The sequence below is a fragment of the Penicillium hispanicum genome (assembly GCF_028827665.1).
Source record: "Penicillium hispanicum strain IBT 35686 chromosome Unknown utg000007l_segment0_segment0, whole genome shotgun sequence".
Lineage (NCBI taxonomy): Eukaryota > Fungi > Ascomycota > Eurotiomycetes > Eurotiales > Aspergillaceae > Penicillium > Penicillium hispanicum.
The window spans coordinates 1942240-1953795 of NW_026623199.1; the positions used below are offsets into that span (position 1 = coordinate 1942240).

At 52.9% G+C, this 11556-nt stretch overlaps 5 protein-coding genes across 5 annotated transcripts; 2 read left to right on the forward strand and 3 right to left on the reverse strand.

Annotated features, from left to right (window-relative positions):
- Nucleotides 1–11: 11 nt before the first annotated feature.
- On the reverse strand, nt 12–2023 carry spb4 (ATP-dependent RNA helicase SPB4; the record flags this gene model as incomplete). The annotated part of the gene is made up of 3 exons (XM_056947688.1): nt 12–1122; nt 1177–1683; nt 1740–2023. 3 exons carry the CDS (start codon nt 2021–2023, stop codon nt 12–14), a joined length of 1902 nt encoding a protein of 633 aa, XP_056797198.1.
- Nucleotides 2024–2461: 438 nt separating this feature from the next.
- N7459_008521 (diacylglycerol/polyprenol kinase family protein) lies at nt 2462–3586 on the forward strand (the record flags this gene model as incomplete). Its single annotated transcript, XM_056947689.1, has 1 exon — nt 2462–3586. One exon carries the CDS (start codon nt 2462–2464, stop codon nt 3584–3586), a length of 1125 nt encoding a protein of 374 aa, XP_056797199.1.
- A 665-nt stretch (nt 3587–4251) lies between these two features.
- On the reverse strand, nt 4252–7042 carry N7459_008522 (crossover junction endodeoxyribonuclease; the record flags this gene model as incomplete). Its single annotated transcript, XM_056947690.1, has 2 exons — nt 4252–6895; nt 7029–7042. 2 exons carry the CDS (start codon nt 7040–7042, stop codon nt 4252–4254), a joined length of 2658 nt encoding a protein of 885 aa, XP_056797200.1.
- Nucleotides 7043–7412: 370 nt separating this feature from the next.
- Nucleotides 7413–9056, forward strand: N7459_008523 (putative actin-related protein RO7; the record flags this gene model as incomplete). The annotated part of the gene is made up of 1 exon (XM_056947691.1): nt 7413–9056. The coding sequence occupies one exon, from the start codon at nt 7413–7415 to the stop codon at nt 9054–9056; it is 1644 nt and encodes a 547-aa protein (XP_056797201.1).
- Nucleotides 9057–9598: 542 nt separating this feature from the next.
- Nucleotides 9599–10969, reverse strand: N7459_008524 (aldose epimerase family protein; the record flags this gene model as incomplete). Its single annotated transcript, XM_056947692.1, has 1 exon — nt 9599–10969. One exon carries the CDS (start codon nt 10967–10969, stop codon nt 9599–9601), a length of 1371 nt encoding a protein of 456 aa, XP_056797202.1.
- Nucleotides 10970–11556: the final 587 nt, after the last annotated feature.

The following is an 11556-nucleotide window of genomic DNA, read 5'->3' on the forward strand; positions in this document are numbered from 1 at the left end:
GGTATATACATCTAATCGAATCCCTCGAATTCATCATCAGCACCGGCTGCTGCATCTTCCTTGGGTGCATTCGACAGGCGTTCCTGCTCATTCTGTGCGCGAATCGCTTCCACCATACGCCCTGTCTCAAGAGTCTTCTGTTTCTCCTCCTCTGGCAACCGCTCCCATTTGTCCCTATCTTTGCGTGCCTTCTTAGACTCCTTCCGCCGAAGCTTTTTCTCTCGGGATTCCTGGTTTTGGCTCCACGATGCATTCTCGCCTGCGCGTCGTTTTCTGGAATCTTGTTGTTGATCACCGTTGCTTTGAGCATTCTCTTCCATGACCTCTTTGCGGCGTTTCTCTCGTTGTTTATCCTTGTATGCGTAATTATCCCACTCCATGCTGACACCTAGAGCTCGATCTCCGGGGAAGTTGCGTAGCTCCGGCATTTTGGGAAGCTTAAGAAGTCCCCATGCTTTGCCGAGGGCCTCCCAATCCAAATCTGCCACCCGGAAAATGCTGCTTGCTTGATGCTTACTATAGCTGCGAAGCCAGCTGACGAAAGCCTTTTGCCCCTTATCGTGGAGAGCACGGTCTCGCATAACAACGGCACGAATCGCTTGAGTGGCAACGGCGGCGTCTATATCCGAAACAGGAGTAGGGAGACTAAAAGGGGCCACTGGCGTCTTGCGAACTTCCAGGAATGAAACGTAGTCTTCTTCGCGGCCGGGATGAAGAAGAACAATACTCAGCCCTCTGCGGCCGGCACGTCCTGCTCGGCCACATCTGTGTATGAAGGTTTTCGGGTCGGATGGGGGGTCTACCTGTACCACAAGATCGACAGATGGGATGTCAAGACCTCGCGAGGCGACATCAGTGGTGAGGAGAATGGAGGGCGTAGAGGATGTGGTGAAGCGAGAGAAGTTCTTCTGCCGAACATTGGCTGGGTGTTTCCCATGAAGAGGCACCAGGAGAAAGTCATCTCCTAATATGAGCGGCAAGATCATAGACAAGTAATCCACGCTGGAACATGTTGACACGAAGAAGATCGTTTTCTGTGGCGTAGGCTGGACTGATGAGAGAATATGCTTTAGGATGGAGAATTTTTGCACTGGGGGTGTGGTAAGGTACGTCATTTGCAGACTTTGAAGAAGTAAGTATTGGAATATCGGGTCGCAACAAGCGGGAAAAACATACCTTGCGGGAGTACGCTTGTCCTCGTTTCCCGAACCGCCCTTCACCTTGACAGCCACCTTCACAGGGTTGCGGAGACCCACACGGACAATCTGATCAACGGCTTCGCTAATACTAGCGCTGAACAAGCCAGTTCGCCGTTGTTTAGGCAGACGACGCAAAATATTTTGAAGATCCTCCTTGAAGCCAAGATCCAGCAGTCTGTCGGCTTCGTCTAACACGAGCATTTCAAAGGACGACTGCGGGCAATGAACATGAGGCGACGAGAGTAGCTCTAGCAGTCTCCCTGGCGTAGAGACTAGCACATTAGGTGATCGCTTAAGGAAAGTACTGAGATCTTCCGCGGGTGATGTTGAGCCACCCAAGAGAAGTTGAGGTACGACTTTGAGGACCGAGGAAGAGGACTTCGGGCGAGGAGCATCGTCTTCCGGGGGTTGAATGGCTGCGGCTGATGGCGGGTGGAACGCTAATAACGATAAAAGGACCTGGTAAATTTGCGAGGCCAATTCTCTGCATGCACCTGTCAGTGAAGAGTACATATGCGCAGAACATGCGCTATAACTTACCTAGTCGGAGAAATAATGATGGCCCCAATATGATGCCTCTTGATGGGCTCTTCAAGGCGCAAGAGCTTTTCCACAACGGGAATCAGAAAAGACAAGGTTTTTCCACTGCCGGTAACAGCTTCAACGACCACGTCCTTGTGCGCCATGAACAGAGGGATGGCGGAGGCCTGGACAGGCGTCATGCGCGTGAAACCCATGGAAGCCACAGCAACGAGGGTCCATGGTGATAGCGGGGGAGTGATATTATCCCACGTTCTCGAGGATGAAGATGGCTTGGGAGCCATGTCGAACCGGTTAAAGGAAAGAAGATCGGCTGAGATCTATTTGATATCTGATCGCCGTCGCGAAAAAAAAATCCATGGATCTGTTATCGATTAGATATCAGCACGTGACCCGCGGCTTTGGGCGGAAACGAGGATAATCGCGATCTACTTTTTCTCTCTTGCGCCAGCACTGCCTCGCTCCTTCTAGCGGTCTGTCTTTCTGCTATATGTTCGCGAGTACATATTATGCGCCGCACCTCCATATGTGTCCTTGACGTTCTCGTCCACCATCGATAACCTACTAGCGCACCCAAACAATCGCCCACCATTCAGTCGTTAGGAAGACCACTGATACTCTGCGGCACTCTTGCCTGCGACAGCGCAGACACTTGCGCGCGATCGCCTACTGGTTTTATTCGGACTCCAGCACTCCCTCCGTTCGCTTTTAAAGCGCCCAACATGCCCTCAACTCCAAGTACAGTGCCGGAGACGCCACGAGTCATATCTCCATCGCCCTCCCTCTCCGACAGACCGGACGCGCGCGATGGGTATTTTGCACCAGTAACGCGCTCAGCCTCGCGTCGACAGCGCCTTTCTGAGGTTCCAGAGAGGGGATACGGCTCGGGGAGATCGCGCAGCCCTCCTGATGCGACACCAGGTGGCTCGACTCGACAACGTCGCCCCAACCGTCGGTCCAATCCGAAAATCCCAGCCTCGCCGCCCACGGTCAACGGCCAAACTTCCAACGGATTCCTTTCGCCTACGTTAGGGATACCAGAGGCGTTGTCAAGGTCGCCTTCTCCGCTTGGTCTCATTCCTCTACACACTCGTTACCGCAACTTCATTCACCGCCATGAAATCCCGCGCAAGCTCCTGCACGTGTCGATCGGCTTTCTGACACTCCATCTCTATAGCAGGGGTGTTCAAACGCTCCAGATCACGCCTGTGCTCTTTTCCGCATTGGTTCCCATTGCAGCCACCGACATCCTCCGCCATCGTTCGGAGAAAATTAACAAGCTTTACATTCGTTGCGTCGGTGCGCTCATGCGCGAAACCGAGGTCTCTGGTTACAATGGTGTGATCTGGTACCTTCTTGGTGCTTACGTCGTATTGCGGTTCTTCCCTAAGGATGTTGGTGTCATGGGCGTGCTCCTTCTCAGCTGGTGCGATACAGCAGCGTCCACGTTTGGCCGTCTCTATGGTCGTTATACACCACGACTCCGAAAGGGCAAGAGTTTGGCCGGTACTCTAGCTGCCTGGGCTGTCGGTGTTATCACCGCCGCGGCATTCTGGGGTTGGTTTGTACCCACCATTGGAACCTTCCCCAACGACCCGGAGGGCTCGTTCATGTTCACAGGTCGCTTGCACCTGGTCCCGGGCAGTGTTCGCAGCCTCCTAGGCTGGGAGTCTAGCAGCTCGTCTACTACAATTACTGGCCCGCTCGCTCTCGGTGTCATGAGTGTTGTCTCTGGTGTTGTTGCTGCCGGCAGCGAGTTCATTGATCTGTGGAGTTGGGATGATAACTTGACGATCCCTGTTCTTAGCGGACTTGGGCTGTGGGGATTCTTGAAGGTTTTTGGCTAAATATATGTTCATTTCTTGCACAACATGCACATCCCTTCTCATGTCTTGGTGCTTTAATGTATGAATGATTCGATGTTTATTCTTCTCGGGCATGGCATTGCATCAGATTTGATTTCTCGCTTAGACAGGCGCATAGTCGATGCTTTCTTCTTCTCCGACATGAATTTTTTTTTCTCTCCCTCCCACTTTTGCAGCTATCGGATGTTTTTATTTTGTAGCTAATTGCGTAGTGCTTGAATGCTCAGTGTACTCCCTAGGTACATATGCATTTCATCAATGTGCAACTGTTTGAGCGACCCTGCTGCTCACTTCAACCCGATAATCTCGCAGACCGATGAGCGTCTGATACAAAATTCTCAGATACTCGGCGGGTGTTTCTAACAAGTAGTCCTATTTAACCTATCCGGTGACACTAAGGAGCCTCAAAGAATGGACGCGCTGGGATCGGAAGAATCAACACGGCCCTAAAATTGCAGTATCTTACATTCGCTATGAAACTGCGAGTATGGCAAGAAATACGTGGCACCAATTTCAAAACGGCCAAAAGGCTCCAAGATGATGGTATGATGCCCGTTGAATCCTTTAAACGCCAGATCATGGTCTCCAAGCAAAACTCCAAGAATGGGAAAGAGGTATCAGTTTAAACCAAATCAAGGATGCTGAATTTAAGCCAAATCAAGGATGCTGACGCGTGCTATTCGTTTCTTCTTGCCTTGCTTGCTTTTTCCTTGCCTTGAGCTATTCTCGCCTGCATGTTGTGAGGGGCTGAAGTCCGTAGAAGCCAACCCAGGTTCAGCCGACTTGTCAACGTTCCAAAAGCCATCTGAGGTCGTTATGATATTCTCAAGATGACCTATTGTCTGTCTGGTCTCCGAGTCGTTGCTCTTTTCTCTTGTGGATATTTTGGGCTTGATAATTTGCCTTTTGGTATCCTTTCCAGTTTCTCTGTTGAAATATGAAGCCTCACCAAATTGCTGATTTATATCGCTCGTCGATACGGGCTGGGTTGTCGAGAGACCCTTCAACTCGCCGTTGTTTGCTGACAATGAAGGGAGCCTATGGTCCTGGATCTTTCTAGGCCGAGGAAGATGCTCGAACTCTGGGTTTTGCGAGGTTTCACGACGGCGCAGAGAATGAGCTGGTGAAGGAGACTTGTAGCTGGAGTTATCTTGGCTCGATATAGATAGAGAGCCAATGACCTTTTCCAATTCCTCAACCTCGTTTGGTCTCTCAACGACATTCTTCTTTGCGGTTGATGTTCTTGAGTTGCGGCAATGATGCCTCGTGGGCGAGTGCGATGGAAATACGAGGCTCTTTGCGAATGTCTCCGCTAACAAAGCCTCATGCGCCGAGACCGAGTATCTGTATTTCATTGCCGTCCTCATTAAGGGAAACATATGATCCTCATGGAGCGAGTCGAGCCCATCGGTGTCCGCTTCTGCGGTTGTCAAGACTCCGGCCCTGGCTCGAGTAAGCGACTGGTTTGCCACAGGAGTACGCTTAGCCCTCGGTATTGGTGATGCGGTACTCAAAGACGAAAAGTTGTCAATGAGTTCATCGACATCATAGGAAGAGGGGCATGTTTGGCTCGAAGCCGATTGTTGGGAGTACATACTCGGGGAGAAAGGATCTTGGGGATCAATGTATTCCGAAAAAGCGGATGGAGTCCGGAAATGTGAGGCTTTGTCTGCAACAGTGGCAGCCTCCAGTAGGTGTGTTTTGTTGGAAGAAAGCTCGGATTTGTCCTTTGTGAGGGTACCATATTTTAAAATGCTTCCTCGTTTCATGCCCGGGTCAATTGGACCCTTCTTTTTGGGCCCAGTGCGCCGGTTGGTTGTCCTTTTGGGAGCAGATTTGTTGGCCTTTTCGGCCTGTTCATCTTCCCATTTCCTCACAGCATCAGGAACGCCAAGCCTGGCCACGGTCTCAAAGATCCAGATCTTTCCAATGGCAAAAGGATCAAAGCGTTTTGTCACTCGGGATTTCGAAGGCGTCGGTGGGGCGACTTCTGTTGCTAGTTCTGGATCCTCTTCTTCGTCGCCAGAGTGGTGTGTGCTCTGGGAAGGTACACTTTCCTGCGACGGGAGTGGAGGATTCGGCTCTTCAGCCAATAGATCAAGACCAACGACATCAATGGGGAGAATATCCATCTGAACTTCATTCATGCCATCCGTTCCAAAACTTGCACGACTTCGATAGACTTTCTGCATCCAAGGTGTGTCGCAATCGGGTGCTAGCGAGCCTTGCAAGACACCAGACACAGGTCTTTGGAGACGAAGTCTGTAGGAGATGAGAGGCTCGGCCAAAAGTTTGATAACCTTTCTGGCCCCTGAGCGATAGTTCCACTCGAAATTCTCGGCCGCAAAGCTCCTGATCGCCAAGGGGTCGATCTCGCGGTCCCACTCATGCTTCAAACGGCGCCTCAGACCTGCCATCTCGTCCGCCGTGGAAACTGCCGGTTCGGCATAGAACTTGAGAATGGTCGGATCAGGGAAATCCTCGGGGATGCGGACAGCTTTGTGCTTCGTGGCGAAATAGCCACTTTCGTTCTCCTCCAACTCATACTGTAATCGCTCTCGCCATTCATTCAGCCGTGAATCTAGATCTGGCGACTGAGAAGATAGCTCTTGGAGAAGGTCTTCACCGAACCCGGCCTTGGCTATCTCTGCAGCCAACTTACTGCCGCATTTTGGGACGCCCGAAGGTAGATAATCAGCTCCACTAAGCAAAGCAAAAAGAATCATCCCGGCGCGATTCAGAGGTACATTCGATGCCTGCACCGCACTGCCCATGCGGTAGCAGGTAACATGAGTCGCTGCCGAGGTACCACTACCATTCTCTTTCGAGAAATTCAATATCGTCAAAGTGGATCCAAACATCAAGGCGTCAACATCGTTGCTCATTACCGCATCAACGATGCCGGCTTGCTGCAATCGCGCACACTCTGCCTCCGCCTCCCCGGGTGCTTCATGCCATGGAAATCGAAAGCGCTCGATCAGGTCCTTGGAGCGCCGGATAATTGGTGCGTTGCCATAACTGCGTGCAGAGACTGCCTTTCCCCGCTTAAACGGAGGTTTCTGACTGCCATCATAGACAAAGAGTGGGTGGATGGGCAATGCTAGTAATTTCAAGAGTCGGTAGAACAAGGTGCGCAATTCGGGATTCTTCCCACCGCGACCGGCCTGGACTTGGAACAGCCATATCGAGATGTCAACAGCAACCCGGATCGGCCTTGCTGTTCGTTCTAAATGACTGACGGCCAATTTAGACAGGGAGATACGTTCCCCCGTGCCAATAGCATTAATGAGCCTATCTCGGGTTAGTAAACAAAGTCAAGAAATGTGTTGGCGACGACCGTATCCTGTCGATACTATGGTGTTGCTGGGCAGAACATGTCTCGATATGTCCACCCACACGCGAGAGGTCAGGGCGTCAAACCTACCCGGGGATCCCCATCCCGTCTGCTCGTTATTTCAGCCAGTCCACCGCTTAGGGAGCAGGTGGTATGTCCATGTGGTGCCGGTGACGATCGGGCTGAAATGGGAGAGGGCGAGTTGTTGACGGAGTAAATAAACCACGGCCCGATGTAGATCCGTTGCCTCGCTCAGTGCTCCAGCTCCGACCCGCACGTTTCCTTGATCTTTCAATTGACGTTCAGTTGTCAAGCTTGATTTTTCGCCGAATGGTTGGGCCCTCATAAATCGTTACTGACCTCTGATGGCACTGCAAATTCGGTTGGCGCGTCGTTGAAGCGTGTCTGTCATTGCCGCGAATTTCTGTTACTTCGAGGGGCAATCCCGAACACCCACGAGCTCGAAGACACACCATGACGAGTGGCGCTCCCGCCATCAGTGATCATAAACGAAACATGTCTGCGACCTCCAGTTTACGCCATAGCCAGACAGCTCGGCCAGCCTCTCCTCATACGCCACAGCAGCAGCTTCGCTCCGGCAATACCTCCTTCGCCAGCACGACCTCACCGGGCTCATCGTTTCGGAACGAGGATGACGCAATAATATTTGAACTAGGTACGCGATGGCTTCGAGCGGGATTCGAGGGCAGCAGTGCCCCGGTGTGTGTGGTGGGATTCGGGCCCGAAGAATCGCGAAGAGCAGGAGACTATCGTGGCTGGATCGAAGGCTCTACCGGTGCAGCACCGTTATCAAAACCCGTCAATGCGGAGGACTGGACACGAGACTACGAGCTATGGAGACTGGACTTACGCGAAATTGATCTCGGGTTGATCGAGGACAAGATTGAACGCGTCTTCCGCGAAACCTACAACCAATACCTCTTGACCGATGCAGGCTCGTCTCGTCTCGTCCTGGCAATTCCCTCCCTGATGCCGCACCCGCTCTTATCGGCAATTCTGTCTACTTTATTCAGTCGCTGGCGGTTCCCCAGTATCACCCTTCTCCCGAGTGCGACCATGTCAGCGACGGCTGCAGGATTGCGATCTGCTTTGGTGGTAGACCTGGGATGGGCGGAGACCATCGTGACTGGCATTTACGAGTACAGGGAAATGACCACGAAGCGAAGTACAAGGGCGATGAAGAGTCTTGTACAAGAAATGGGACGGCTCCTCTCTAGTCTTGCATCTGTCATTGGCCAGGAAGAGGCCCCTCAGGATGAGATCTCCGTGGGATTTAAATACTGCGAGGAGCTTGTGTGTCGACTTGCTTGGTGCAGAACGAACTCAGGAAGTGGTGGAACGGACGAGATCAGTCGTACCGTCTCGATTCCCTCGCCGTCCAACCCCGAACAAGCATCTGTGGATGTGCCATTTTCTCGTCTCGCGGAACCTGCTGAGAACACGCTCTTTGCACCGGGAGTCTCTGAGAGCGAGTTGGATGACGAGGAAAAGTCGATCCCTCTTCTTGTTTACAACACCCTTCTTGCCCTGTCTTCTGATGCGCGTGGCACATGCATGTCACGCATTGTCTTCGTGGGCGGCGGGGCCCGAATCCCTGGATTGCGTCAGCGCGTCCTCCACGAAGTTTCTCTTCTGATTGATCGGTATGGGTGGAGTCCGATTCGGGGCAAGGCCGTTGAACGACAGCGGCAGCGACTGGAAGAATTGAAACTTTCCTCTCGAACCAATGGAGAGTCCACAGAAACAGAGAACCCGCCATCGCAAGGCGCAGAGTCGTCGGCTGATAGCGAGAAGCCGGATCCCTCTCAAGAAGTGCCAGAGATCGATTTCGTCGAGCAGAAGCTCCGTCGTCAAAACAAGGACGTGCCGGTTCCTGTTCAAGGAGTGCTGCGCGAGGTCGAGTCTCTTGGTCCATGGGCTGGAGCAAGTCTGGTCACCAGTTTGAAGATCCGGGGCATGGTGGAGATTGAGCGCGAGAAGTTCCTGCAACATGGACTGGTTGGCGGAAGTCGAGATTCGGAGCCCCCTGTGCCAGACCGTCGATCAGGCCTGAGAGCCGGCGATCGCTCGAGCTGGACTCTGGCAGGCTGGGCATGATCCTGTACATGTACTTGGTTGGACGCGTTTTTTGCACATAATAGATACCCCATTCACCAACGCCTTCGTGTCGGCATTGACGTTAATTACACTCCTGCTCTTGGCCTAGGTTTTGCAAATGAAAAAAAAAAAAAAAAAAAAAAAAAAAAAAAAAAAAAAAAACCTTATACCTGCGAGTTCTGGCAAAGGCTTCTGTCATGGCCCCGTTCAGTCCAGCCGTTGTCGAGGTTCTCGGCACGGCGAACTATGTCAAGTCATCCGTTTCCTTGGTGTTGAGGTAGTTATTACTCCTACGCCTTCGCATATTAACGGAGAAGCAAAAAGTACTTGGCAGTCAGAATAGGATGTGCATGAGCTCTGGTTATGTACACAGTAGAAGCGCTTTGGTGGTCATTCGTATAAACAATGGGGGCGGAATGAAGATGGATTATAATAATGAAGCAGGCAATGCATTAACACAGCGACTGTGGGCAGGAATCAAGAAGGACTATAATAATGAAGCAGGCAACGCAGTAGCACAGCGTGTGTGAGCAGGCGTTTCCTTAGTAAGTACCAAATTGGTAGGTAGCCCAGTTAACAGTAGGACCATCCTCCGGACCGAAGATCTGGTAGGGGCGACGGCCCCACTGAGGCTGGTTGATGCCATCAATCCAGTCCTCGGTCTCGATAACCACACAGCCGTATTTATTAACGTAGGCCGCACCCGAATCACCATCCTGGGCTTTGTTGCGCTTGGCCTGTGATTCCTTAGTCGGAATGGTGCCGTTCTGACCGTTGCACGAGTATACCTGCACAGCGGCCTGGTTGGTCGCGACGTCCAGGCTGATACCGGTCGTGTCAGAAGCCAGGCGCACAGAGGGCACTATGGAGTTTGGAGCTGCGTATGCGGCGGGGCGGTCGACCAGGAAGCAGGTATCGTAGCCGGTGCAGCTCTCGCCGCACAGGCCCAAGGTCTTGTTGATGTCCTGTCCGATCAGCTTGGGCTTGGTGAAGTCCAGCGCGCCGTCATAGGCAGTGTCAACGTCCAGGATCTCGCCCGTCGGAACCTCAATAGTATCCGCAGCGATGAACCGTTCAGACAAGGGCAACTGCAAGTAGGTGTTGTTCAACACGGTAGCTTCCTTGAATGCGTTGAGGTTCCAATAGATGTGGTTGGAGAGCATGATGGGTGTCTTCTCCGTCAGAGCCAGCGACACGAGCTTCGTGGTTAGCTGAGGCAGGCCCTTGGGGTTATCGGCGGACTTCTCCGTCGAGACAGTGAAGGTGGCGTGCGAGATGACATTGCCAGGGAAGTTCTCGAAGCCTTCATCGAACAGAGTGAAGGTGACAGAGGAGGGGGTGTGCGCAGTAACGGTCCAGTTGCGCATGTCATAGCCGACGAAGCCACCGTGGAGTGTGTCCTTGCCACCATTCTCATTTTCTGGAACGTGGTAGGTAGTGCCGTCGATGCTAAAGGTCCCGTTCTTGATACGGTTTGCATAGCGACCCACGACCGCGCCGAAGTAGGTGTGGTTCGTTTCACTATCGTGGAGGTACTCCTCGGGGTCGTCGTAGCCCACGATGACGTCCTGGACATTGCCGTCGCGGTCATTGACCAAGACGGATGTCAGACGCGCTCCATAGGGAATAAACTTGGCAGTGATGTTCTCGGCCTGGATAGTGTAGGTCTCGAAGTGACCGTTACTCGCAGACTGCGAGGGCGCTGGGCCCTGTGAGGACGACGGTGAGGGAGCCGCCTGAGCTAGGGCTGGCAGCCCGTAGAGGGTGGCGGCGATATACGATTTGATATGCATCCTGATGCCCAGCAGCGCGGTGAGAGTTAGGAACAGGAGACAGTAAACAATGAGCAGTCTAGGCGTGATCCGCGCAGGGCACAGGAATGAGCGGAAGGAGCAAAGGGGATGGCCGCGCATTTTATGGCAGTGAGCAGCTCCGTTCCGAGCACAATAAACATCGGTCCATTCGACACTACGCTACCTCCGCATGGCTTGACGCGAGGGGGCGGGGGAAAGGCAAAGCCGGGGTAAAGTCGATAGTTCACGAATGAGCTAGAGGCAGCGTGAGCGTGAGCGTGGGAGGGAGGCGAGCTCGACCAACCATTGGCGATCACGCAGCTGCACGCGGCTCGTGGCGCGAGGTGCGATTGAGGGGAACAAGATCCGAGGCCCTGCGAGGCGAAGCAGTTCGGCCTGTGGACCCTGGACGACTGGGGATGAAAGGCTGCAGGGTGACTGGTGGACGGGGGACGCGGAGAAATGCGACGTTGACCGAGTCGAAGCTCGAGCGAACGGCAAAACTCCGGTGGAGAAAGCTCGCTCCCTCGCGCGGAATGCAGATCACCCACTCTGCCGATGGAATCCTGGGATTCCAAGGGTGCGGATTGGTGCTAGTGGATATGCGATTTAGTACGATTAACCTAGCACTTGTGTAGTCCCCCTCATTCCACAATTACCTGGATTGTTTTCTGTCCATTGACCTTTATCCTGATTTACTACGCCTG